Below are 26,848 nucleotides of genomic sequence, written 5' to 3'. Positions count from 1 at the left end.
TTATTATCTTGCTGCACATCAAATTATCCACTCTGGAGAGAAACCTTATGAATGTAAACAATGTGGAAAGAGTTTCACATGGAGGGACAGTCTTGTTGTACATGAGAGAATCCACACTGGAGAGAAATCTTATGTCTGTAAACAATGTGGAAAAGCTTTTTCAGAGAGAGCTAATCTTGTACATGAGAAGATCCACAGTGGAGAGAAACCTTATGTATGTAAATGTGGAAAAGCTTTTACAGAGAAAGGGCATCTTGTTGTACATCAGAGAATCCACACTGGAGAGAAACCTTATCCATGTAATTAATGTGGAAAGGCTTTCACACACAGCAGCAGTCTTGTTACACATCAGAGAGTCCACACTGGAGAGAAACCTTATCAATGTAAATATTGTGGAAAGGCTTTCACACAGAGTTGTCATCTTGTTAGGCATCAAAGCATCCACATGGGAGAGATACCTTATGATTGTAAACAATGTGGAAGGGCATTCACACAGTGGCCATCTTGCTGCACATCAGAGAATCCATACTGCGGAGAAATCTTATGAATGTACACAGTGTGGAAAGGCTTTCTTACAGAGAGGGGCATCTTGCTGCACATGAGAGAATCCACACTGGAGAGAAACCTTATGCATGTAAAGAATGTGGAAAAGGTTTTAGAGTGGGGCCATTTTGTTGCACATGAGAGAATCCACACTGGAGAGCAATCTTTCAAATATAAAAAATGTTGAAGGTCTCTCACACATTGGTGTGATCTTTCTTTACCTTAAAGAATCCACACTGGATAGAATCGTTATAAATGTAATCAGTGTGGAAAGGCTTTTAGAAGTCGCTCTGATCTTTGTAAACATCAGAGAATCCGCACTAGCGAGAAATGTTACAAGTGTAAACTGTGGAAAGGGGTTCACAAAGAGAAGTGAACTTCCTAACCATTACAGTATTCACACTGGAGAGAAAATTTATAGATGTAATTCATTCAGATAGCGTTTCACATCAGGCTCCACAATTGCTTCATTTCAGAAAATACCCAATGGAGAGAAACTTTAGGAGTGAGGCTGGGTTTATAGTCATCATCTTTACATTATTTAACATATGCAAGTTTCCCCTATCAGATCCCTGAACCAAAAATAAACAAGAAAGGAATTAAGGGACTATATGAAATTTTACAAAAGTTACTTTTAAAGTTACATATCTGGAGAAATCTGAACGGAATAGTGAAGGAATATATCATCTTTTCAACTGCACATAGAAAATATGCAAAAACCATAAACCAGAGTATAAAAACTTCATGATGAAATTCAAAAGAGTGGAAATAGTAACTACAACCTTTTCAGATCTTAATTCAATTTAAAAAATGGATTGAAAAATTAAAGGGTGGATCAATGGAATAGATTAGGGGTAACTGACCAAGTAATCTAATGTCTGATGAATGCAAAGATCCCAGCTTTAGGGATAAGAACTCACTATTTGACAAAATCTGCTGGGAAAACAGTATGGCAAAAATTAGGTATAGACCAATAGCTCATATCCTTTTTGAGCATGTGGTCAAAAGGACATATGCTTTAGAAATAAAGGGTGATTGTTATGATTAAATTTGGGGAACGTAGAATTGTTTATCTGGGAGATTTGTGGAAAAGGAAAGAATTTATGACCAAACAAGACATAGAGAACAGTATAAGATGCAAAATGAGTAACTTTAATCATATTAAATTAAGATTTTTATGTAGAAACAAAGCCAATATAACCAAAATTAAAATTCAAACAACAAACTGGTTAATAGTATTTTGTAAAACATTTCTCTGATTTCATTTTTCAACTATATAAAGAACTAAATCAAATTTATGAGAATACAAGTCATTCCCTAATTGACAAATGGTTAAAGGTTAGGAATAAACAATTTTCAGATGAATAAATCAAAGGTATCAATAATCATATCAAAGAGTATTCTAAATTCCTTTTGATTAAAGAAGTAAATTAAGAGAACTCTGAAGCATCACATCAGCCTCATCAGATTGGCTAATATGACAGTAAAGAAAAGTAATAAAGTTTGAAGGGGATGTGGCAAACTCAGAACACTTGTAGTTATGAATTGATCCATCCATTCTGGAGAGAAATTTGGAATGACTCCTAAAGGGCTACAAAACAATGCATACCTTCTGATCCAGTAATACCACTACTAGGTCTGTGCCCCAAAGAGATCAGTAAAAAAAGGAGAAGGACCTACTTGTAGGTAAATATTTGTAACTGCTCTTTTGGTGGTAGCAAAGAATTGAAAGCTGAAGGGATGTCTGTCACTTGACAAATTGCTAAATAAATTGTGGTACATGATGGTGATGCGATACCACTATGCTGTAAGACATGATGAGTGAGATGATTTCAGTAAGAACTTGGAAACTCCCTATGAACTGATGTGGAGAGAAATGAGCAGAACTAGGAGTACATTGTGCACAGTAATAGTAATATTATGGAATGATCAACTGTGATAAACTTGGCTACTCTCAGCAATAACATGATCCAGTATAATTCTGAGGGACCTAGGAAAAGAAATGCCTCCAGAAAAAGTACTTTCAGAGTTGGAATGCAGATGAAAGCATATAATTTTTCACTTGTTTCTTTGGGTTTTTGTTTTGAGTTTGTGGTTATTTTTTATTATTCACTTCTAAAAATAAACAATATGGAAATAAAATTAGAAAAGTATGAAACTGTAGCTCATAGCCCTAATTCCGCTTAATCCAGTATATTTATCCTTATTCCTCTTTTACCCTTCCCTCAAATTCCAGACCAGATGATAGGAATAGAAAGGAAGGAAATAAGCATTTAAAAATGCCTGCTCTATGTCCTCTACTCGGTGAAGGAGTTCATTATTCCCATTAATATCACACCATCCCTGGGAGTTTGATACTCTTATTGTCCTCAGTTCATAGTTGAGGCAACTGAGGCAAAGAGAGGTTAAATAACTTGCCTAGGGATGCCCACTTACCATGTCTCTCAGTCTGGATTAAATTTGTTTTTGTGACTCCAAGTTCTGAACTCTTACCCTTCACTTTTAGCTGCCTTTAATGTCTTGGTAATGGAAGTTGTGGAATGTACCTGTTACAGAAGCTAAATCAAGATGGAATTTTCTGATTGCAAATGGGTTCCATGATCTCTGCCCTCCTGCAAATATTCCAACAGTTATACAGCAGAAACCATTCTGAAGTCCTTGCTTACCTGGCCCCTTTCTTTTAAGAGGACCAAATTTTAATTTCCTCTCCTGATCCCTTTCTTTTTTTGTATTCCCAGAGCTTCCAGTTCCAAGAGAAAAATTTATCTCCTGTTTTAAGCAAGGAGAATCACCCTGACTGCTAGAACAAAAAGGCCCACAGAGCTCCTGTCTAGTAGAGTGAGGTGAAAATAGGTGTAAAAGCGCTGTTTTCACTAAAAAAACCTTTTATCTGTTGTAGTGAAGGGAGTGGTAGATTTGTAGGCTGGCAGACCAATTCTGAATAATGCTGTTCATTTCCTGAGAGATGGCTCATGGACACAATATAGAGTATGAAATATAATATATGGTAGATCATAAAATAAAAGGAATGTTTAACATGTCTGCATGAAATGGTATAATATCTTTGAAACTGTAGAGAAAAGAAGAAACCTCATATTCCTCTTAGAAAATTACTCCATGATAGTTAAAAAGAGTGAAGTTGTTTCTTAACTCAGCATATAAAATTTACCATGAATGACCATGTGATAGAATCTACAAAATGATGAGAACAGAATATCTGGAAGGTTATCTGAGATTCACAAAATTTTAAGAACAATCAAAGAGTGACTTTTAAAGGAAAGAATGGGCACTGAGCAAAGATTGTTTAATACTGTGGATATAGCATGCTTAGAGGGTTTGAGATGTAGTCTATCTTCTGCTAAGTTGTTTAGGTCACTCCTCCATTCTTTCCTTATGACATGGGTTCTGAAGTATGATGAGAATCTTTGATCTGCCTGTGTTACAGATCTGTTGTGAGATTTTATTGTTATTGTAAAATCATCCATCTTGCAGTTATGACCAAATTGTGTATATACAGTGACAAGTTCTGCTTTTTCCCCCCTAACTATGAAAACTCCTTTTTGCCTGGGAAAATAGAATAAAAAGCAGTTTACTTTCTTCCATAAGAGGAAGGAACTTATATTTCAATGTGTGTGTGTGTGTGTGTGTGTGTGTGTGTGTGTGTGTGTGTGTGTGTATCCATGTCCTCCTTCCATCTGTGTTTATATCATTATTTGTTTTCTTCAGAGGCAGAGACCAATTTTGGAGTGAAGTCTTCAAAACTGAGCCTTTCTGTGGAAGAATCTGGCCTCCAAAGATTCATAAATGAGGGTTCATGTAACTTAATTTTGAGAGAAATCTGTGATTCTAAGATGAAGGCAAATAAAAATCCAAAATGTGACTGTGAATTTGATAAACTTGCAGAGAAACTCATCCAATATTCAGTCCTAAATCAGAACATGAAATTGACATCAGAAAATGATGATTGTCATGATAGAGAATACAGCAAATGCTTTCTTCAAGAAGTAGGATTTATTCAGTTACATGAGAAACCTCCTGAAATGCCCACATATCAAGGAAATCTAGAGGGAAGAACTGTTGATTGGAGTTTAGCACTCATTAGACATACAAAAAATAAACGTGTAGAGAGACTTTCTGTGAGTAATAAAGGTGGGAGACCTTTTAGTCAAAACTCTGAACTTAGTTCACATCAAATTATATACTCTGGAGAGAAACGTTATGCATGTAAACAATGTGTACAGTCTTTTCAATGGAGGTGTGATCTCGTTAAACATCAGAGAATCCACACTGGCGAGAAACCTTATGCATGTAAACAGTGTGGAAAGGCTTTCATACAGAGGAGTGATCTTCTTAAACATCAGAGAATCCACACTGGAGAGAAACCTTATGCATGTGAACAATGTGGAAAGGCTTTCACACAGAGGAGTAATCTTGCTAAGCATCAGAGAATCCACACTGGAGAGAAACCTTATGCATGTAAACAATGTGGAAAGGCTTTCACAGAGAGGAGTATTCTTGCTTCACATCAGAGAATCCACACTGGAGAGAAACCTTATGCATGTAAACAATGTGGAAAGGCTTTCACAGGGAGGTGTGTTCTTGTTAAACATGAGAGAATCCACACTGGAGAGAAACGCTATGCATGTAAACAATGTGGAAAAGCTTTCACAGAGAGTGGCCATCTTGCTGCACATCAGAGAATCCACACTGGAGAGAAACCTTATCAATGTAAACATTGTGGAAAGACTTTCACACAGAGTGGTCATCTTGCTACGCATCAAAGCATCCACATGGGAGAGAAACCTTATGAATGTAAACAATGTGGAAAAGCTTTCACAGAGAGGGGCCATCTTGCTGCACATGAGAGAATCCACTCTGGAGAGAAACCTTATGCCTGTAAGCATTGTGGAAAAGCTTTTACAAAGAGAATAGATCTTGTTATACATGGGAGGATCCACACTGGAGAGAAACCTTATGAATGTAAACAATGTGGAAAGGCTTTCACACAGAGAGGTAATCTTGCTATGCATCAGAGAAACCACAATGGAGAGAAACTTTACGAATGTAAACAATGTGGAAAGGCTTTCACACAGAGGAGTATTCTTGCTTCACATCAGAGAATCCACACTGGAGAGAAACCTTATGCATGTAAACAATGTGGAAAGGCTTTCACACAGAGGAATCATCTTGCTGCACATCAGAGAATCCACACTGGAGAGAAACCTTATGCATGTAAACAATGTGGAAAGGCTTTCTCCCAGAGTTATTATCTTGCTGCACATCAAATTATCCACTCTGGAGAGAAGCCTTATGAATGTAAACAATGTGGAAAGTGTTTCACATGGAGGGACAGTCTTGTTGTACATGAGAGAATCCACACTGGAGAGAAACCTTATGCCTGTAAACAATGTGGAAAAGCTTTTTCAGAGAAAGCTAATCTTGTTGTACATGAGAGGATCCACAGTGGAGAGAAACCTTATGTATGTAAATGTGGAAAAGCTTTTACAGAGAAAGGGCATCTTGTTGTACATCAGAGAATCCACACTGGAGAGAAACCTTATCCATGTAAACAATGTGGAAAGGCTTTCACACACAGCAGCAGTCTTGTTACACATCAGAGAGTCCACACTGGAGAAAAACCTTATCAATGTAAACATTGTGGAAAGGCTTTCACGCAGAGTGGTCATCTTGCTAGGCATCAAAACATCCACATGGGAGAGAAAGTTTATGAATGTAAACAATCTGGAAAGGCTTTCACACAGAGTGACCATCTTGCTGCACATCAGAGAATTCACACTGGAGAGAAACCTTATGCATGTAAAGAATGTGGAAAAGGTTTTACAGAGAGGGGCCTTCTTGTTGCACATGAGAGAATCCACACTGGAGAGCAATCTTTTGAATGTAAACAATGTTGAAAGTCTTTCACATGTAGGTGTGATCTTGCTTTACATCAGAGCATCCACACTGGATAGAATCATTATAAATGTAATCAGTGTGGAAAGGCTTTTAGAATTAGCTCTGATCTTTGTAAACATCAGAGAATCCACACTGATTATGTCAGTGAACTTCCTAACCATCACAGCATCCACACAGGAGAGAAAGTTTATAGATGTAATCCATTCAGATAGCCTTTCATATCAAGCTCCACAATTGCTTCATGGCAGAAAATACCCACTGGAGAGAAACCTTAGGAGTGAGGCTCAGTTTATAGTCATCACCTTTAGTTTATTTAACATATGAAGATCAACACTAAAGAGAATATTTAGGAATATGATAAATGTGGGTAAGGCCTTCAGGCAATAATCATCTCTTATTTCCCAAGTGAGAATTCGTTTTCAGTCGAAATCTTATTTCTGTCATGAATGAAGAAAGACATTAAAATGGAGAGTCCAGAGCTTGTTCAGTAAAAGAAAATGTCTTTTGAACAGATCCAATCCAGATGGATTCCCTCTGGAAGACTTTCAGCTAGACATCCTCTCTTCTTATACCTCTAGATCTTCTAACTAAAGGTGCATACAAAATTTCACCTTCTGAATGGATACTTCAGTAGTTAGAGATAAGAGGGAAATAGAGGCGAGACTACAAAACCAATTTTTTTCTATTTTTTATTTCTCATGCCAATTGATTCATATACATCATAACTCAGCCATGCATCCTGAAGTGATCCCTGTCTTTTTCAATCAACCTCTTCACAGAGGTATATATATTTATTAATATTTTAAATCGTAAAGTTTAAATTCCTTTTGAGAGTAATTTTAGGTTAAGAACTATGCTATCCCTCTGAATCCAGAAAGTGGATTGTTGGGAGAAGGCACCATGAAGATGCTTGCACAGACAACACCCTGCACCAGAAGATCCAGAGTGAACTTTGGGATGTGGTGATTTGAACTGTGTGGGGTTGAATGTATTTGTTTTGTATGTATACTCTTATGCCAAAGGCGACTGCCCCCTAACTGGCTTTTTGTCAATGTACCTAGAAGTCATTGGTTTTGTTCTCTTTCTTCTTCTCAAAGTATTGTAATTTCAAAGTTGTTGTTTACCAGACCCATCAGAGAGACTAGTCTTCCTTGGCTATCAGGGAGGTATGTATAAATGGAGATTTTGAACCTTTGGAATTCATTCCCCATAAATATTAGTAGTTCCCCAAATTCCCTATAATCTCTGTTGCCTCTCTACTTTGGAGAGATCACATTATTGGTATTTAACTGGTGGTAACACTTCCAACTCTCTCTCTTCTTGCATGATGTAGCATTAGCAGTGATTGTGGTTAGGTGGGGAGGGCTGAACATGGGCTAATCAGCCATGAGCACATGGTTTTTATTTTGTATCCTCTTCATTTCTTGATTTCTAATGATCGTTAATAAACCTCATTAAATATCATATTTTTATCATTAGAGATATAATTTTAGGTTTTACAATACCACAATGATAAGGACTTATTCTCTGATATCATAATGATTGTTATTCTTCCTCCCTGTTTGTCGGCATTCATCTATTACAGTTTTTTTAGCCATTGCCTAGTTAATTGGCACTCCCTTGTTTCCTGTTTTTTTGCTGGCACACCATGGGCAGGGTTCAGTCTCACTCATGGCTCCAGGAGTTCCTGGCAGGTGGTGAATGATCAGTCAAGAAAATAATAAATGGAAGACAGCTATGTATATCATTCAGCCATGGGCATGCTTTGAATCTGGTAGCTGCTTCACTATGCCCAGGTCTGGTGTTTATTCTTATACCCATTTTTTTGGCATACAGATTCATTACCTAGTACACATGCTCAAATAAAGGTAATTGGAAGAGTTATACATTAACTTTTAGCAAATCACTTGATTAACATTCTGAGGTCATACTATATTCTTGTATTGTAACTATTGATTCATGACAGAATAAAGGTTCCACACAAGATAAATGATTTCATCACAGGCAGCTTGATTTTTTCATTAACCTGCAAGGAGTTTGAGCTTACAATCAATTGGGGAAATTTACTTATTACTTTTAATAAAAGGAAATAATCATAAGTACTTAAAGACAATTCAACAATCATATCATTGATGTGGAGAGGTACTGGGAACACAATTCAGATTTAATATTAGACTGATCATTTTTCAGTGTTTACTAGGGAGTTTCTCAAGGGGAAGAATCAAGTCAATGAGGCATGATGAAGCTTGGTGTACCTGCACATTTTCTATGGGCTTTTATGATTGATTTATATTCTGGCTCTGCAAGAATGTTTCTGTGAGTGGAAAAGTCCTGGGTTTGGCCTGTTGCGGTCTCACTGGGAGTTATGTAGCTAAATAAAAGTTAACCCATGGTAGTGTTGTGGGGCACTGCGACCTACACTCACTGTAACCAAAGCTAAACAACCCCACCTGCTATTGAATCAGCCAAAACCACTAACCATAGAAATTCCGTTCCAGCCAAATGGACTGGACCCCCTGAGCAGGTCCTCAGCAACACCCTGTTCCCAACCCATGCCTTGAACATATATAATCTCTACCCTGACCATACAAGGGTGGAACGCTTTTGCTAAGCTTCCTGTAGCACTAGCAATAAAGAACTTCCCTTTGCCTGAGTTGCATTGTCTCTTTGTGCTCCTTTGGGGTGGTCTTCCACTAGGACCCTAACATATGGGGGCTTGTCCAGGATGGTAAAGACCCCCTAAGGAGCACCAGGACAAGGGAAGTGCTATCCCAACTTTCATGGTGACTCCCCAGAGGTGAGCAGTGTGTCTGTGCAGTATGATTGATTGTGTGATTGGTTATGGGAGAATATCAGACTCCAGAAGGGCATGAGGCTTAGTGGACGGGAGATCCCATGCCCCCGGATTATAGGGGCTGTCCTAGGCCAATCCCCTGGGTTAAAGTCTGATTTCTCACCTGTTTCTGAGTGAGAACTGGCAAGTACTGCAGTACCTATTTCCAGCAAGGGGCCAGGTTGGGAAAACCGGGAAGTGAGTCAGTTTAAGAGGGTGTGAAGGGAGTCGTGCAAGTGTTTGGAGACAGAAATACAGAACTTCAGAGGGGTGGAGTCCCTCTGACTCCAGAGAGGCTAGGGTTCCAGTCCCTAGCAGGATTTAAAATCCCAGGGAGGCTCAGGGTGGACACACCCAGAGCTAAACAAGTGAAAGGGCACTGAGTCTTTTTGGAGGACACCAGGGTAAGTGGGGTGGAGCCCTGAGCAAGCTCCTTCCCCATTACAAACTTTATTTGGATCCCCAAAGAGAATTTTTTGTTTGTCTTTTTGTCTGTCTGTCTTTTGTGTAACACTTTTTCTGGCCAGAAATGGGCCAGGATCTGTCAGTTCCCCTGGACTTGGTCCTGAGTCAGTATCCGGACTTTAAATAGACAGTACGGCAGGGAAAGTTGCAAACCTGTGATTTGGAGTGACCCACCTTTGGGGTTGGATGGCCCCAGGGAGTGATGGGAAAATTCAGGCATTTCTGCAACCCCTCCCAAGTTGCCCCCTTTGAGGTCACCACCCCTAGGTCCCCTTTCCCCCACCCCCATACATCCCTAGGTTTCCTCTCTTTCCTCCCAGTATTCAGCTACTGGTGTAGAACTCTTGGTCGGCAGAAAAGGAGTTAAACCAAAAACCCAGTGGATCAATGGGCTGGCCCCTTGCTAAGTCCTTTCTGCTCCACTGGCACCTAGAGGAGCCCTTCCCCAGCCCCAGGTGTAACCCACTCAGAGGTGGGTGGGCTAGATGGTGGGGGGGCCTGGGGTTGGGTGGGCTGAAATGGGGGGACAAGCCCGTGGCCTGTGTTGATTTTTAGAACAATCTATGGAGTTTGGGGTTTCTGCCTGGGGAACCTGGAGAAGAAAGGTAACAAATTTGTCCTGTGTGTGTGGCTGTAGATCTCTGGGTTTCCTCCTCCTCTTCCTCCCGATGCCAATGAAGCTGTGGCTGTGGAGCAGGAGGCACCTCCACCGTCTCCAGCACCTACCCACCTCCTGCACACTGGAGGAGGGGACGAGGCAGGGCAATTCCCCCAACGCCCCTTCCTTCCCCATCTGCACGGTCTGGCCGATGGTTCTGGGGTATTTTTGTTTGTTTCACCTGCTTTCCCTCATGTTAAATAGCTGAGCACCATCAGGGGGAAAAAACTGAGGAAATTGGCTTTTTGATACCCTAAGTTCTAACTAAGACCAGGTGGCAATTGGATATATCTTACAAAAAAAGAGGGCATGGTATGGATAGAAGCCCCTTACTCTGCTTGAATTTTAAGGCAAGGGCCTGCTGAGAAATCCAGGGAGAGATGATCAGAAAACCGGCCACCTGGAAACTCTCAGTCCACTGATTAGATCTGCCTTCCTCCTCTACCACTGGGAGGATAGGAGAGTGGATTCCAAACAGACCATTTTTCACTTAAGATTCATTCTAAGTTGGATGTAATTGATACATACAATTTGGGATGATTGCTGTTGATACTGCCAGGGTTCAAATATAAATTCATGTATGGCGTCAGTTAAATGTGATTTTCTTGAGCACAACAAAACTCCTGGTCAGAAGTTTTGTTAGATCTTGCAATGCATGATGGTTTCAGTGAATTTGAGAATTGTCTAAGTGTGATTGATAGCCAGCCGGACACTGTTTTATTCTATAAGGACAGAAACTGTACTGGCTACTTCATAGATGTAAAAGTCATCCAGGAAAAGTTGTTACGTTGTTGAGAAGAACTTATTCTAGAATTTAAACGTGGGATTTTTCAAATCAGATGTTATTTTAATGCTTTTCAGAGCTAGCAACTAGTTGATATTATGAATTCTAGTGTGAAATAGATACAACAAATTATAAATTGGAGTAATGTTGATGGAATTTAATCAGGTATGTGGTAATGGTTTGAGCCAAAAGAAAATTAATCTGGAGTTTCTATTCTACTTTAGACCGAGGGTTGAGAGGAGTGCAGGGAAATGCTTTGAACTTCAGTTTGGTTACACACTGAGAGATTTCTAAAGGATCTAATCAGTTATTTGAAAGTTGTGGAGTTCAAACTATAATCTACTGGGAGTAAATTATTATGAAGAAGGTTTGATACATTCGAAATTTTAAATTGTGGTAAGCTAAGCTCACGTGTTAAAGAAGGATGGGACAAGGTTAAACCCTAAATTGAGCCAAGCAGCCTTAGGATAATTGCTCACAAGCTATTAACCCCCTCCTTGCACACAGGAAAGAGAAGGACGTGACGTGCCTATGATTGTTCCACACTGGTACTTAGGGACCAAATAGGGACCTCACAGAGTTGACAACCACTGTGTGATAGAACTTAAAGATGAGGAGGGAGGTGAAAGAGAACAGAGAGATGTTCTACTCTTATAATTGGATCCCTGACCTAGGGATAATCTCTAAAATCAATGTATGTGTTGTGGGAAAATCACACATGATTCTATAATTTCTCAGGACAGTTGCCCTGAAGTGATTCTTGTATGGCCTTGTTTTAGTCTTTCAGATGGCCTAGGTCCAAGAGATGATACAGCTCTGATTTATATCACTATGGAGCTACTCAATTCAGGGGGGGAGAAGAGTCAGACAGGCCTGAACAGCCTGAGCCCAGCAGCCCTACAGACAGACACAAACATCCCAGACTGTCTTCTGTCCATCAGGGCGCCAAGGCTGGGCTCAGCAGGTGCTGCTACCTTCTGTGACCTCCTCAAAGGCAGGAGGGAGTTCCTGGGCCTCCCCCAGTCTCTGAAGGGTCTTTGGGCCTTGTGGGCTGGCGGTGGTGCTTGAGGAGACCCTCCTCAACTGGCCCAGAGGCCCAGGAGACCCGGAGGAGGCAGCCCTGTTTCCCCCAGACCCTCTCTGGACCCCCTTTGATAGAGCCCCTGCATCAGGCTCTTATTGTGTGGATCTCACCATGGGGGAAACTGAGGTAAAGACTGGAGAAGGGCCTTGGCTAGTCTCCCCCAGCTGGGAAGTGGCTGAGGCCAGGTTTGAGCCCAGTTTTTTTGGGTTCCAGGGGCAGGAGGTCAGCCCCGAGTCCCCCAATTCCTCCTCTGGGGACAGGGTTGGCCCCTCTTATGGGGAGACCTGGGGACACCCCCAAAGTAGAAGGAGCAGCAGGATACTCAGAGATTTCCCTGGAGGAGGGGAAGCTGTGGGAGGGGGGGTCTTGGGTCTGGGCCCTGGAGGTTAGCTGCTGCCCTGTGCCTCAGTTTCCTTCTCTGTCAGAAGGGGGCATCCTAGCAGCCACTCCCCAGGCTGTGGGGATCACTCCATTGAGGGATCAGTCAATCAATCACCATTTATTAGACACGCGCTGTGTGACAGGCGTCACTGAGGCAGCTTCCAGGCTAAAGAAGATGCAGGGCAGGGCTGGAAGGGGAAACGGGGGAGGGGAAGAAGGCTGCGGCTACCACCCTGGGGAACAATTCCTGTAAGTATCCTCCCCCACCAGGGCTCCAAGCCTAGAGGGCGCAGGAAGGACTCCATTTCCCAGAAGGCATGTGTAATGACTTCCTTCAAGCCTGGGCCCTCCCATTGAGGAAGACTCCATTTCCCAGAATGCTGAGACCTGACCTGACTTGACCCCAGTCTGCCCCCCCCCCCCCCCCCCCCCCGGTGCGCTCGCTGGGCATGCTGGGAAACTCAATGAACACAGTCTTAGTTCTTGCAGTGCTCACTGGTTGGTTCTTTGGCTTTTCCTCCTTTAGAAGGGAGGTGGAGGGAGGCAGTGCACGGGCCCAGCAGCCGGATCTCCCTGTTCTGGCAGACTAGATCTCCTTGTCTGTGGCTCCTGGGGAGCAGGAAGATCCGAGTGGACCAGAACCTGGTAATAGCCTGGGATAGCCTGGGATGGCTGGGAGTCTCCTCACGTGCAACAAGGGAGGATGGGCCGGGGCGGGGGGGGGGGAAGGGGAAGGGGAGGTCCGCGTCTGCGTCTATCCACGGTTTCAAAGGACTATCCGAAAGGGACGAACACGGAAGTGCCCGTGTGGGGCGGGGGCGGCTCTGTCCGGTCCAGGAGCCTCGGCGGGGCTTTGCCCTCCCCCGGAGGAGAACATTGCGCCCCCACCCCCTACTCCCTCCCCGGCCCCGGAGTCAGGGGGCGGCTGGGGGAGGGGTGCAGTCACAGGCTGGGGGCGAGGCTGTTTCGGGCCTTTTCCCCACGGGGGACCTTCAGGTCTGAACCTGCCAAGGGGATGTGAGATTAAAGGGGAAGAAATACTCCAAGTATGTATCACGTAGGATTTAATCACAATAAAGTGAGGAAGAAAAGGGTTAATTCGGCCAAGTGAGCAGAGCCAGCGACACCCACACCGGGGAGCTCTGCTGAAAACCCCCCAAGCTCCCTGAGAGCTGTGCAGTGTGGGGCTCAGCCTCATTGACCTTCCAAGCTCCCCTCCCTGTGCAAAATGAGGACGTCACTCCAAAGGATGCTGGGTAAAAGTAGTTCAGCTGTAGCAGATTTGTATTTGCACAGGGAGAAGCAGCCAACATGAGCCTGGTTGGAGTGGGAGGTGCCCGTGCCCAGAGGCCATGATCTCTGGCACAGAACAAATGCCAACACGTTTTCCCCAACCTGGACCTGCTGCCCAAATCTCCGTCCAGCATCTCCTCCCCCCTCCCCCCCAATTACCCAGTAAGCTCTCCTCCTAGGAGTCTCCCTCAATCCACTCTGTGCACCCAATGCAGCTTCTGAATGGAATGAAACCGAAAATGGCACCAGAGAAGCTGGGGAATCTTTGTCGAGTCCAGTCCAAGGTCCTTTCCCAGCCTGAGGCTTCCTGACCCCTCATGTGGGGACAGTCTCCTCTGAGGCCAGGGGAAGGGCCCTGGGAGCCCTTCTGAGCCCTCCCCCTCTCTAATTCCCACAGGTGCACAAGGAAGAAGTCTCCCCCACTTGGGACTCCCACCCCCTGAAGGACCACAGTATGGCCCAAGCAGAGGCTCTAGAGTCAGAGGGAATGGCTCCCAGCACCCAGAGGCCCCCTTCCCAGGTGAGTACAATCCATACCCAACCTGACCAAGCTCCCCCAAGGTGGAATCCAGGAGAACTTAGACCTCTGCCTTTCCCAGACCTCCAGTGGTCACTGCTTCCTGTCAGTGTGACCTCAAAGGCCACTCACAATCCCTAACTGTTTCCTGGGGTTTTCCAGGGCCTCGGTAGCCCCTGCCTAGTGATCCAGTCCAGGTTCCAGACAGACAGGCCCAAGTGCAGTCATTTATTCATCCACTCTTTAGTGTGACATTAGAATGTCCCTGTGTCCCACCATTCTAGGGAGGGCCCAAGGACAGTTTCTGCTCCTGATCTCCAGGTTCTGGGGTTTGGACAGGTCAGTCTGGCCTGCCAGGAAGGCTTTGAAATTCGTTTGAGGTGAGATCAGGTGAGGGCACAGACAGGAAAAGGTATGTTTTTAGTAGAAGAAAAAGATGGGAATTATGGGTGAGGGCCATTTGCTTTTCAAATATTATTAAACTACCAGGAACTTAGAGTGCACGTAACATTCAGAAACTTGAGGTCTTTCCTTGTCTGATTAGATTATAATATAAGGTGTCCCCAAACTTCCACAGATTACAGCTTTTATGCTTTCAAGAGTTCAATGATGCAGAATGGAAATGGCACCTCACCTTCCTGACATGTAACAGCTACTCAACAGTTTCAATGTGCAATTTCAAGGAAAAGGGAAGCTCATCTGTGATATACAATCACATGTGAGAGCTTTTGAAGTATAATTAGGCTTTCTAATCAAACAAGTAAAGGAGGAAAATTTCTGCCATGTCCCCTTAACTCAAAATCTCTTAACATAGAATCCCTTGATTGCATTCCCAAAAGAAACGTTTGGATTCACTGGAAAAGTCGAAAAAGGAGTTCCAGTTCAGCTTTAAAGAGATTCGTCTCCATGAGCAGGACATACAGCTTTTCCATGACCCATTTTCTATTGACATTGAAAATGTGGATACAATTTACCAAATGGAACTGGCTGAACTGCAGAATTGTGACTCTGAAAGACGCATTCAAGTCAAGCAGCTTGCCTTATTTCTATGCATCTCTCCCCTCTGAGACATATCCTAATCTCAGGAGCCATGCACTCAAAATGGCACCATCTTTGGCAGCACTTGTGTCTGTGAACAGACTTTTTCCAGAATGAAACATCCTAAATCTCTAACCAGATCTAGACTAACTCATGCACACTTGCATCACTTGTTAAGGCCAGCAGCGACAAATATGGAACCAGACATTGACCATCTCGTTAGCCAAAAGCAGGCCCATAGTTCGCGTTGAAATACTGGTCAGTTTGTTGATTGAAATTTACTTGTTCTTTATTTTAAATACTGTATGTGTCCCCCTTTTGTTTTTTGTTTTTACTTTAAGATAAGATGTGCAGTGTTCATAGGGATTCATTCATAGTTTTTTTTTAATAATCTGGCCCTCCAACTGTGTGAGAGACAGTGAACTGGCCCCCTATGTAAAAAGTTTGGGGACCCCTGCATTAGAACCTTGAACCTAACAGGATTATGTAACCTGTTGCTTTCTCAATATTCATTTCAATTCTTTTAGGAGTGTGTTGATAGAAACCACTCCCTAAGTTTGTCCAAGCCCCCACCCTGTTTTTGGGAATGTGAATGTTGTGGGAAGTAAAGGCATGGAGGATAAAAGGTGTGGGGTAGAGTGCACTCTCCTCCCCCAACCCCCAAGGGGTTTTGTGACTTGGCTGGGCTTCCCTATTTAGGGTCTTTCCTAGATAGGGAGATTTTCTGTCCCCTTCCTACATTTCTTTTTTCCCTTATATCCCTTATATCTCCATTTTTCAAAATTAATAGTATGTTGTTGAGAGCTACTGACAGACTCCTGACTTGAGAGTTGATTTTATAATGGCAACCCCAATAATGATGAATAATTTCATTTATTAGAGGGTTGTATGGGGTGCTGAGGGAGGGGTAATACCTCTGGTAAGGACGGCTTGTCGTGCCCTTCTAGGGCAGCTCTCCAGCCACTGACCCTCACCTGACCCCCAGCTCTCACTTGTGGCTCCTAGTAGCTGCTAGCATTCGGCAGCGGCCACACCCCGGGCAACGGCTTCGACAGGCCGGCTAAACCTTGTGAGAGTAGCCACCGGGTCGATGTCGACCCCTGGTGAACCAGGGCTTTGCTCACCCAGCATGTGAAGACTGCTTTGGCGGAGCAGGCAGAAGAAACCAACAAGAAGGTTCAATGGCTGAGATGGCGATGCAGCAAGGCACTGTGGAGTGCTTAGGTCGTGATGGAGCACAAAAGACAACACGCCCATCCAATGCAGCTGAGGAAGTATCCAGGTGTAATGACTTTTCATGCCACTGGACCCAGGCTTCCAACGCCGAGAGAGTGGGACTGTCTCTGTGCATCGACTTTTCCACTTAAATCTTTATGCACAGGTGTCTGTGACAAGGAAATCACTTTAATTAAATTAAATTAATATATATCAGTCTTTTAAAGTGATTTCCTTGTCACATGTCTTTGTGCACAAAAACGCACAAAGACAATCGTCATCCTCGACTCGAGAGACAACCAACATATTAGAGGGCTAAGAGATGCAATTAGGCTTCTAACCTCATAGATACAAATATAAATAGCAACATTCCCTAGGGAATCAATTTCTCCATCCCCAGGGTCAGTGATTCCATGAATGAATTAACTTATAAGAAAGTAATTATACTCCAGTTTAAAAAAAAAGTAAAAACAAAAATTTTTTAAAAAAACAGTTAACACAAAGGTGTGGGTGGGGTGCAATTACACTTCAGTAACTCCGTATTCTATATAGACAACAGTGAATTGTTCCTAGTAGAACATGTTTGATTATTGACTGTATCATGCATTTCATTGTCTACTTGCTCTTATTGTAGACATTTTCTATCAAAGAAAAAGTAGATGCAAGAGTTAAGAACATTCACACTGGTCCTTTAGGCATTGTTTGGATTTTGAACAAAGTGAATTAAGGTTTGAGAGTTTTTAAAAGGTAAAAGAATCTTATTAGTTACCTGTTTAAAGTTTTACTTTGAAATGTAGACAGAAATCAGATCTCCTCAGGCCAGCTGGACACTCAGCATTCCCAGTGAACCCAGCTCCTTCTGCTTGGGTTTTAGCTTCCCTAGAAAACCACCTAGGTCTAAAGTTTTTTATTCTTCCAACAGAAGTCTTCAATATTTTTTAATTGATTACATATTAATTGATTACAACATTTTAATACACCAAACTCCATCCCTCCCAATAGTATGGCCAATATTCTCCTATTATAATTGATACCTTATACACCATAACTGGAATCACTGGGTCTAATTCTTAAAAATTGTAATTGCATTTCATAATGTAAAGGATTATATGTGATCACTTCTTTCATGATCAATAATATAAAGGCAGTGAAACAATTTTCCTTTCAATATGTGTAAGACAAGTTGTAGGAAATCAAAAGAAGGTGGATCCATAAAGGCTTCTTGCAGAAGATGAGATTTTATTTTTGTAATTGTTGTAATAAACTTACACCTAATTTTAACAGATTTATTGATTCATATTGTCTCCCTCTCTTCTTCCCCTTTCCTGCCCATTCTGTACTGGACAGAAAAAATAAGATTTTAGTTCAGAGCTGAAGGAATCCAGTGAACTCGGGAGGCAGAGATTAGAGGGGACATCAGTGAAGGCTGGGGAAAAAGGTAGAGGAAGCTGGGAAAAATGTAGATCAGGATATGGAAAGTTTCCTGTGAGGAACAAGAAAGAGCCCAGTGTCACTGGATACTTAAGAGTATTGAAGGGAATAAGGGGAGAGGGAAGGAAGGTAAAGGGGGAGCTTCCAAGTAGCTATTGTTGTAGGTGGCTTTCCAGGTGGCATAATCAAACCCTGGGGTGGTACAGATGCCTGGGAGGAATCTAGGGGGAAGAGCCTTCATTCTGCTGGCTGTGGCATTCCAGGTAATAAAAGAGGGTAGAGTTTGGGGTGGAGTGGCAGGCAGGGTCCTGAAGTCCTGGTCTTGGGTGCCATTGGAGGACAGCAGTGATCTTGGGAATACAGAGGCAGGACAGGTGGGACAGTGGGGACTACTAGGACCTACCCGGGGTAGATGAGTTCAAAACAAGCTGTCTGCTCTCTTTGGAACTGAGGTCTCTACATTCTTCCCTTTGAGTCCAGATTTCTCTGCTTTCCTTTGGGGCTGATATCTTTCTGCCTTCTGGTTTTAGGTATGTCTAGATGAGAATGTTTTGCTACCCCTGCTAGTGGTGGTGGCTTCCCAATTTTTCTGGGCCTCATCTTTCCTGTCTGAACTCTTTGAATGCCCTTCAGATAGGTCATGAGCAGTTCTCTTCTTAATTTCTTCTCTTGACCTATTTTCCTCAGGTTTCCATAGTTATAGGACCAGGCTTAGAACTTTTGTTTTCCATAATAAATGTTTTGAAAATTATTGTTCAATTGTGATATTTTTGTGGAATAAATTTCCCTTTAGCTTGACCAAGGTAAAAACTCCAGACTTCCTGTCCCCTTTCCCTGAGGCTATGAGACTAGGGGTTAGCCTCCCTTCTTTGGTTAAAATAAATGGATTAAGTTAGTACTGGTAAGCCATGGTGAACTTTGATCCATTTTGAGGGTGTGCTAAGCCAGCCAACAGACTGGGGAAAAGCTTAGACTAACACCTTTGTTGTATGGACAAGGACCTGCTTCTCTTGTGATGAAGTAATGAGGAAGGAGTTGAGATCTCTTAAGTCCCCCTCCTCAGTGGTTATATAATAAATCTGAGATTTCAGAGGGTGTCCAGGGTAGGGACTGAGTGGGTTGGGCACCAGGGAGATAAATATATAAAGTGGGAGAGAGAGATAAGGACAAGAGATATATAAAGAGCAAGATAAAGACAAGACACCAGTGCTAGAGAACTGTCTTTTTTCTTTTATATTGTGGAAAGTGTCAACTGACCACATTAAATGACTAGTCAATTAAAAGTTAATTTAAAATGAAGATAGTCTACCTCTTGAGAATTCCAATCATTAAGCTGTCAATTTCTTTTCTCATGAATGAGCTCCATCCCCAACCTGTTAATCAGATGTTATATTTTTAAAAGATGAGCACCCCCTCCTTTCCTCATCACACTCTTCTTCATGTGTAACTAAATATAACATCATTGAATATATTCCAGTCACCAATGACATTCGTCATTCAATAAAGACAGGATGTTTTGCCAAAGTCTTAATACAACATTAGGTTGCTCTTCTTTACTTAGAATCAGAATCTGATCCCATTTATAAATTTCTGGCCTCTTTATGCTTTCATCTAGATAAAAGTATTTCAGCCTTTTATGAATTTAGGTAGAAAATTCCATTTTCTTTTTTATTTCTCTTTATTAATCATTGATAATATTTCCCCCAAGAATATGTCGTACTTGCTCCCTTCTCACAAAATTTAAAATAATGTTCTTACCAAATGAATTCTGGCACAGATGATAAGGAGGAAATTCAGATCACTTCTCTTATTCACAGAACCTTACCTCACTCAGAGAACACATACCATCACTCAGATTACATAGGGGATAGCATTTCAGACCAAGTAAGACATTTCTACAGTCTTTACTCTTCTAACATGATTCTTACTTCAGAACTAAAATGCTTTGTCAGTTTTCCACTGGGCCCTGAATGACTGATCTCCAGTGTGGGCTGTGACACTCTTCAGCGTTAGGAGTTTGAGTTAAATTCCTTGTGGGCTTTAGTTTTCTCCAGTTTGTTGCTGACAGAACTGGATGAATTCTGAAGATTCATCTTTAAATCTTGTGACTTTTGCTGGTTTAGGGGTTGATAACATTCAAGGATGTGGCTGTGGACTTCACCCAGGAGGAGTGGTGCCTCTTGGACCATGCTGAGAAAGAGCTGTTCCTGGAGGTCATGCAGGAGAATGTGCAAAATCTCCTCTTTGTGGGTAAGGACCATTTCTTCTGTTAACTCTGAGTCTCTCATTAAGGGAATGTCTTCATTCTAGGCCAATTGTGCAGAATTTTAAGTCTTTGTCAGGGGATAGTGAAGCAAAAGTGCTGATCTCTACATAGTGTTCTCCTCCTGACTGCATTTCATAAAAAAAAGTCTTTGAATTCTGTGATGAGAAGCTGGTACTTCCCTTTCTTGTTCCTGAAGTCATCTCTCTTCTGTTTTATGTAGCTTCAGGTGAAAGCTTAAAACAGTGTTACAGATTTACATTCCTGAAGCTAATCTCAAAAGTCATCTAGTCCAGCCTCTAATTAGCCCTGAATTTTGTGTACAAGTTCCGTATTTAATACCCAGGAAGATTTTTTCCTTCCAGTTGGGAATCAAAGGGGATACCTAACCTACCATGGCAGCCCCTTCCAATTGGGAAAAGTCTGGTCTTTAGAAAGGATGTCTTCTTAAAAGATGTTAATGGGGAAGGCAGAGCCACAAGGGTGGCATAGCATAAGTAAAAGTTGGAACCAGCTTGAGAATCCCAAACAAAGCTGAAAACAGTCCTTCTTTAAATTTCCAGAATCACAGAACAAACAAGTATCAGAGTAAGGTGAGCCTATAGAGGAATACAACTTGGAATTTAGATAGAAAGGGTCCATTTCTGAGAATAAAGGGGAACCGGAAATAAACCTGGCCACAGGGGAATGCAGACAGTCTACCGCCTACCTACTGATGGGTCCTCTATCTGAGCACGAGCCAACTTTGAAATCTCAGGTCCCTTCTCAAGCCTACATTAGCATATTACATGCCCACCCCCTGAAATTCGAAGGTTTCACACAGGGCTATAGTGAGGCTCCAAAGTCACTTGGCCAGTTAAAGCCTGTGGTGAAGCCCCTAGCCCCAGGGAAAAGTAGCTCCAAATTCTCTGAGTCTTGCAAACCATCAGCAGCTATGGGAGCACCTAGCCCACAGTCCATGATACCATCTTGGTATGGAAGAAATGAACCTTGATGAAACCAGAACTACAGGTGAGGGGAGCCATATCAAAAAACCCAAGCTTAAGAGAATGCTCTCTCTACTCTGAGAACAGAGTCAAACTTTGAGATGGAAGTAATAGTATTTTTTGAAAAAGTCTGGGAAAATGAACAAACAGCAAAAGAAACAGCTAACCAAAGAAAATAAGGAGAAAAAGAAGAGCAAGGCATAGATTCAAGCAAAGATAGTCATAACAAAGCAGCCACTTGCAAAATTCAATATAATAATGGGAAATTGGTGTCAGATGCTAGAAGAGTTTGAAAGGGAATTCAAAAATCAAATGAGAGAAGTGGAAGCAAAATGGGGAAAAGAAATGAAAGTAATGTAAAAAGAAAAGCTGAAAAAGCAAAATTGGCCAAGTCGTAAAAGAAGCAGAAAAACCCAATGGAGAAATAATTTAAAAAAAATAGAGTTGACCAGTTGGAAATGGGGATGAGGGGAATCTAGTGTAGAAAAGAGTTCCATAAAAAGTAGAATTGATCAAATAAAAAAGGGGATGAAAAGGTTATGGAAGAATATGATTCTTTAAAAATTAGAATTTGTCAAATAACAACCAATGACTTCATGAGATATGTAGAAAAAAACAAAACCCAACAAATTTAAAAATAAAAGAAAATATGAAATATCTCACTAAAAAAAACTGACATGGAAAATAGATTCAGGAAAGAGAATTTAAGAAGTATTGGAGTATCTAAAAGTCAGGATGGAAAAAAAGAGTTTAGACATCATATTACATATTACAATTGTTTATCTGGCAGATCTATGGAAATGGGAAGAATTTATGACCAAACAAGACATAGAGAACAGTACAAGATGCAAAACGAGTAACTTTGATTATATTAAATTAAGATTTTTATTTAGAAACAAAGCCAATATAACCAAGATTAAAGTACAAACAATAAACTGGGAAATAGTGTTTTATAAAGGATTTCTCTGATCTCATTTTTGAATTATATAAAGAACTAAGTTAAATTTATGAGAGTACAAGTCATTCCCCAGTTGACAAATGGTTGAAGGTTAGGAATAAGCAGTTTTCAGATGAGTAAATCAAAGCTATCAATAATCATATCAAGGAGTATTCTAAATTCCTTTTGATTAAAGAAGTAAACTGAAGCATCACTTCAGCCTCATCAGATTGGCTAATATGACAGTCAAGAAAAGTAACAAAGTTTGAAGGGGATGTGGCAAACTCGGAACACTTGTAGTTATGAACTGATCCATCCATTCTGGAGAGCGATTTGGAATGACTCCTAAAGGGCTACAAAACAATGCATACCTTTTGATCCAGTAATACCACTACTAGGTCTGTGCTCCAAAGAGATCAGAAATAGGATAGAAAAGATAGGAATGGAAAGGAAGGGAATAAGCATTTTAAAATGCCTTCTCTGTGTCCTCTACTGGGTGAAGGAGTTCATTATTTTCATTAATTTCACACCATCCCTGCAGGTTTGATATTCTTATTGTCCTCAGTTCATAGTTGAGGCAATTGAGGCAAAGAGAGGTTAAATAACTTGCCTAAGGATACCCACTTACCATGTCTCTCAGTCTGCATTCAATTTGTTTTTCTGACTCCAAGTTCTGAACTCTTAACCCTTCACTACGAGCTGCCTTTAATGTCTTGGTAATGGAAGTTGTGGAATGTACCTGTTACAGCAGGTAAATCAAGATGGAATATTTTGATTGCAAATGGGTTCCATGATCTCTGCCCTCCTGCAAATGTTCCAACAGTTATACAGCAGAAACCATTCTGAAATCTTTGCTTACCTGGCCCCTTTCTTTTAAGAGGACCAAATTTTTATTTTCCTCTCCTGATCCCTTCCTTCCTCTGAATTCCCAAGGGCTTCCAGTTCCTAGAAAAAAAATTTATCTCCTGTTTTAAGCAAGGAGAATCACCCTGACTGCTAGAACAAAAAGGCCCATAGAGCTCCTGTCCAGTAGAGTGAGGTGAAAACAGGTTTGTGAGGGCTGTTATCCTAAAAACCTTTTATCTGTTGTAGTGAAGGGAATGGTAGATTTGGGGGCTGGCAGACCAATCCTGAATAATGCTGTTCATTTCCTGAGAGATGGATCATGGGCACAATATAGAGTATGAAATATAATATATGGTATTTTATTTTAAAATCATCCATCTTGCAGTTTTGACTAAATTGTGTATCCAGTGTTAGGTTCTCCTTTAAAAAAAAACAACTTTGAAAACTCCTTTTTGCATGTGAAAATAGAATAAAAAGCAGTTTACTTTGTTCCATAAGAGGAAGGAATTCATATCATTATTTGTTTTCTTCAGAGGCAGAGGTCAATTTTGAACTGAAGGGGATATCTTCAAAGCTGAGCCTTTTTGTGGAAGAATCTGGCCCCCAAAGAGTTATAAATGAAGATCCATGTGATTTCATTTTGAGAGAAATCTGTGACTCTAATATGAAGGTAAATAAAAATCCAGAGAGTGACTGTGAATTTGATAAAATTGCAGAGAAATTCAGCCAATATTCAGTCCTAAATCAGTATATGAAACGGACTTCAGGAAATGATCATTGTCATGATAGAGAATGCAGCAAATGCTTTCTTGAAGATGTAGGACTCATTCAGTTGCATGAGAAACCTCCTGAAATACCCATGGCTCAAGGAAACCTAGTGGGAAGTGGCTTTGGTTGCAGTTTAGCGCTCATTAGACATATAAAAAATAAACATGTAGAGATACTTTCTGTGAGTAATAAAGTTGGGAGAGCTTTCAGTCAAAATTCTGAACGTGTTTCATATCAAATTATCCACTCTGGAGAGAATTCTTATGCACGTAAACAAGGTGGAAAAGCTTTTACAGAGAAAAGGTATCTTTTTGCACATGAGAGAATCCACACTGGAGAGAAACCATATGCATGTAAACAGTGTGGGAAGACTTTCACAAGGAGGGGAGATCTTGGTAAACATCAGAGAATCCACACTGCAGAGAATCCTTATGAATGTACACAGTGTCGAAAGGCTTTCACAAAGAGGAGCCATCTTTCTGCACATCAGAGAATCCACACTAGAGAGAAACCTTATTCATGTAAACAATGTGGAAAAGCTTTCTCAGAGAAAACGTATCTTATTTCACATCAGAGAATCCACACTGAAGAGAAACCTTATTCATGTAAACAATGTGGAAAGGCTTTCACACAGAGGGGCAATCTTGTTGCACATCAGAGAATCCACACTGGGGAGAAACCTTTTGAATGTAAACAATGTGGAAAGGCTTTCACACAAAGGGGACATCTTGCTGCACATCAGAGAATCCACACTGGAGAGAAACCTTATAAATGTAAACAATGTGGAAAAGCTTTTACAGAGAGGGGCCATCTTGTTGCACATCAGAGAATCCACACTGGAGAGAAATCTTATGAATGTAAACAGTGTGGAAAGACTTTCACACAGAGGAGTAATCTTGCTAAGCATCAAAGCATTCACACTGGAGAGAAACCTTATGCATGTAAACAATGTGTAAAAACTTTTATAGAGAGGGGCCATCTTGCTGCACATCAGAGAATCCACACGGGAGAGAAACCTTATGAATGTAAACAATGTGGAAAGGCTTTCACAAAGAGGGGCCATCTAGCTGTACATCAGAGAATCCACACTGCAGAGAAACCTTATGAATGTACCCAGTGTGGAAAGGCTTTCACACAGAGGGGCCATCTTGCTGCACATCAGAGAATCCACACTGGAGAGAAACCTTATGAATGTAAACAATGTGGAAAGACCTTCACACAGAGGAGTCATCTTGCTACTCATCAAAGCATCCATACGGGAGAGAAACCTTATGAATGTACACAGTGTGGAAAGGCTTTCACACAGAGGAGCCATCTAGCTGCACATCAGAGAATCCACACTGGAGAGACCTTATGCATGTAAGCCATGTGGGAAAACTTTTACAGAGAGGCGCCATCTTTTTGCACATGAGAGAATCCACACTGGAAAGAAACCTTATCTGTGTAAACAGTGTGGAAAGGCTTTTAGAGGTACTTCTGATCTTTGTAAACATCAGAAAATCCACACTAGAGAGAAATGTTACAAGTGTCAACAGTGTGAAAAGGGTTTCACAAAGAGAAGTGAACTTCCTAACCATCACAGCATCCACACTGGAGAGAAAGTTTATGGATGCAATCCATTCAGATAGCCTTTCACATCAAGCTCCACAATTGCTTCATGGCAGAAAATACCCACTGGAGAGAAACCTCAGGAGTGAGGCTGAGCTTATAGTCATCACCTTTAGATTATTTAACATAAGAAGATGAACACTAGAGAGAAACTTTAGGGATATAATCAGTAAGGCCTTCAGGCAATAATCATCTGTTATTCCCAAGTGAGAATTCCTTTTCAATAGAAATCTTAATTCTGTCATGAATGAAGAAAGACATTAAAATGGAGAGTCCAGAGCTTGTTCAGTAACAGAAAATGTCTTCTGAACACATCACATCCAAATGGATTCCTTCTGGAAAGCTTTCAGGTAGAGAATCATCCTTTACTTCATATCAGAGAATTTATAGTGCAGAAAAATCTAATGAATGTGCTCAAGTTGCATGTGTTTTGCTCAGGAGGTGGGTAATTACTATTATTTAGAGAAATGCAAATGTTAATAAGTCTGAGGGACCAGGCCATATCTATTAGATTTTTTTATTAGAATAGAAAAGTGACAAAGGTGGAGATGTGGGATTATTGAGATACTAATGAACTCTTGGGATTGTTGTGAACTCATTCAACCACTCTGGAGCAACAGTTTTGAACTATGTCCAAAGGGAATTAGTAAACAATAAGGTAGGTAAATGACCTATATATTTAAAAAAAAAAGGACAAAAAGAAAACACTTAAAGCTGCCCTTTTGGGGCTTACAAAAATTAGAAAGTAAAAGGAACCCAATAAATGGGAAATGTCGGTGGAAATTGTGTCCCAGGATTGTAATAGAGTACAATTGTTTTATCATTAATGAGAAGGAGGAAGACCTCAGAAAAACCTTGTTAGACTTGAGAACTGATGTAGACTGAATTTATCAGGACCAGAACACTGCACATTTTATCTGTAATATTGTATGTAGAACAACTGTGAATTGAGCTATTCTCAATAATACAAAGATCCAAAACAATCCAAAATGACTCAATAAAAAAATTTCATCTGTTTCCAGAAGAAAAACTGATATTGTCGGAATTCAGATGAAAGAAATTTTTTTTCACCATTTTAATTTATTATTTGTTTTTTTCTAGTTCCACAGAAGGATCAATATGGATAAATATTTTCTAAGATTGTATATGTAAAATCTATTTCAGATTGCTTAATATCTCTTGTGTGTTGGGGAGAAAATCCAGGACTCAAAATGTTTTTGCAATGTTGGATATTGTCTATACATCATTGTCATCTAAGAATAAAATATGAAATGATGGAGAA

The 26,848-nt window shown here is 41.1% G+C and overlaps 1 protein-coding gene across 1 annotated transcript in view; it reads left to right on the top strand.

Annotated features, from left to right (window-relative positions):
- The window catches only part of LOC100620029 (zinc finger protein 420-like), a 53,115-nt gene extending 26,267 nt beyond the window's left edge, over window positions 1–26,848 (top strand). Inside the window, exons 7-9 of the mRNA XM_016422424.2 lie at window positions 14,355–14,477; window positions 20,282–20,408; window positions 23,724–26,848. Of these exons, the coding sequence (XP_016277910.2) occupies window positions 14,355–14,477; window positions 20,282–20,408; window positions 23,724–25,321 (1,848 nt within the window). The 3' untranslated portion in view covers window positions 25,322–26,848. The remainder of the gene's footprint in view (window positions 1–14,354; window positions 14,478–20,281; window positions 20,409–23,723) is intronic.

The sequence above is a fragment of the Monodelphis domestica genome, chromosome 4 (genome assembly GCF_027887165.1).
Source record: "Monodelphis domestica isolate mMonDom1 chromosome 4, mMonDom1.pri, whole genome shotgun sequence".
NCBI classification, from domain to species: Eukaryota; Metazoa; Chordata; class Mammalia; order Didelphimorphia; family Didelphidae; genus Monodelphis; species Monodelphis domestica.
Note: the sequence above shows the minus strand (reverse complement) of the source record. Positions and strands in the feature narration are given on the sequence as shown.